Consider the following 1,789-nt stretch of genomic DNA (forward strand, 5'->3'; position numbering starts at 1 on the left):
GAGCGCTGCTGACGCCGGCAGCGCCGGAACAGGCGGAAGCGGCGATGGACGGGCAACACGCCCGTCAGGATTGCTGCCGCGTCCGCACCACTCGCCACGGATGCGATGAGGTCGCGCAAAGCTGAGGCGATTTGCTGCTGTTCACTTATCAGGCGCTGTGCGGCCTGCAGTTCTGCCGCTTCATCCATCGTAGTGGCAGCCACCGTCGCGAGCTCCTTCGCTGAGTGACTCGACTCAATCTCCCGCTGCCTCGCCTGACGGTTCCGCCTCCGATGGCTGCTTGTGAACGACAGCGATCGAACGAGGCTGCTGCTCGGCATCGCTTTTCGTCTCGGAGCGAGGAGCGCGGCGCTCGAGCGCAGATCCTCGAGCGGTGCGTGAAGGACAGTCGGAGCGAGGAGCACAGAGCAACGCGCGCGTGCCTGCACGCCCTGCCTGCAGCCGGCCGCAGCCGCCTCGCCGCCTCTTGCGCGCGCGCGGAGGAGCGGGCAGTACCACCTTGGCTGCCCGCGAGCTAGTCTTCACGGACCAGACCGTTTTGAGTAACCGGCGAAGCCGCCCGGTGGCATCTCTTTCCACCCAAGAAGCCCGTTTGGAGGGATGGGCGGCAGTGTGCGGGCGGTGAGTGCTAGTCCTCTCATCAATTTAGAACGAAACGCCCCTCCCTCCCTTCTTCCCTCTCTCTACTAGCTGAGGGGCTCGCTAAACCTAAACGCTAAAGCCTAAACGCTCGCCGAGCTCCATGCTGTGCAACACCACCTCCTCACTAATCGTCAGGGGCGCGGAGAGCGCAGTGCACTGCGGTGAGGCTGCGCAGCGGGGGCTCGCCCGCTGCACCGCGCTCTCAGCGGCGTAGGGGAGAGGGCGGTCGGTGGCGGCGGCGGCGAGGCGCGAGGCGGTGGCGGCGGTGGTGCGGGCGGCGGGATGACAGGGGAGGCGGCGGGATTGACAGGGGAGCCGGCGGCCACGAGCGGAGCGGCGCGAGAAGGGGGGGGGGGGGGCGGCGAGGCGCCGGTGAGCGAGGCGCCCGCGCCCCATCAGAGGGACGCGCCGCTGCGAGATGGAGGGCGGCGGTGACGGAGGCGAGGCGCGAGGCGGCGGCGGCGGCGGCGGCGGCGGCGGCGGCGAACGGCGGCACCGAGTCTCGGTGAGCGGCGGCGGGAGGAGGAGCAGCGGCGGCGCTCGCTCGCTGTTGACGGGAGCGCTTTTGAGCCTGGGATCCCATGCCACTGCGACCGGCGTGCTCGGGAACGGAGATCGCGCGCGCGCCGCCACTCACGACGCGCGCGCGATCTTCGCGGAGTCGGGTCCCCAGAGGGAAGCGGTCTTCTCGGCCGACGTCCAGCGGCGCGCAAGGAAGCAGGCGCAGCGGAGGCGGCCTAGCACCGGCTCGGCGCCGGGCGGTTGCGCTGCCCGCGAGCCGCGTCCTGAGCCTCGGCAGCGCGCTGCGCGGCGCGGCGCTCGCGCTGCTGCGGTGCCGAGAGCGGCATGATGGTTCGCCAGCTGAAGCTCGAGACCTGGGTGGCGGCTTCACCGGAAGTCCGGCCGCTTCGCTGGGGTACCTTTTCGCCATAGTGTATGCTCAGGACCACGCGCTCGGGCCCGAGGAGCGGATCGTCAGCGGCCGTCAGCATAGGAGGCGGCGTGCAGAAGCCACACGACTCAGCGCACTCGGCCTTCATGAAGCCGACATTCTTGCCGCACTCACCGGCGTCGGCCCACGAGCCACACGCAGAGTTGGAGTCGCCGCACGGCTCCTGCGCGACGGAGAGGCAAGAGGCTCCAAAGG

The 1,789-nt window shown here is 70.2% G+C and overlaps 1 protein-coding gene across 1 annotated transcript; it reads right to left on the minus strand.

The window, feature by feature from the left end:
* Nucleotides 1–1,379: 1,379 nt before the first annotated feature.
* On the minus strand, nt 1,380–1,757 carry EMIHUDRAFT_255947 (hypothetical protein; the record flags this gene model as incomplete). The annotated part of the gene is made up of 1 exon (XM_005769659.1): nt 1,380–1,757. A coding segment is annotated over one exon (378 nt), but the record flags the coding sequence as incomplete, so codon positions are not given.
* Nucleotides 1,758–1,789: the final 32 nt, after the last annotated feature.

The sequence above is a fragment of the Emiliania huxleyi genome, assembly GCF_000372725.1.
Source record: "Emiliania huxleyi CCMP1516 unplaced genomic scaffold EMIHUscaffold_4117, whole genome shotgun sequence".
NCBI classification, from domain to species: Eukaryota; Haptophyta; order Isochrysidales; family Noelaerhabdaceae; genus Emiliania; species Emiliania huxleyi.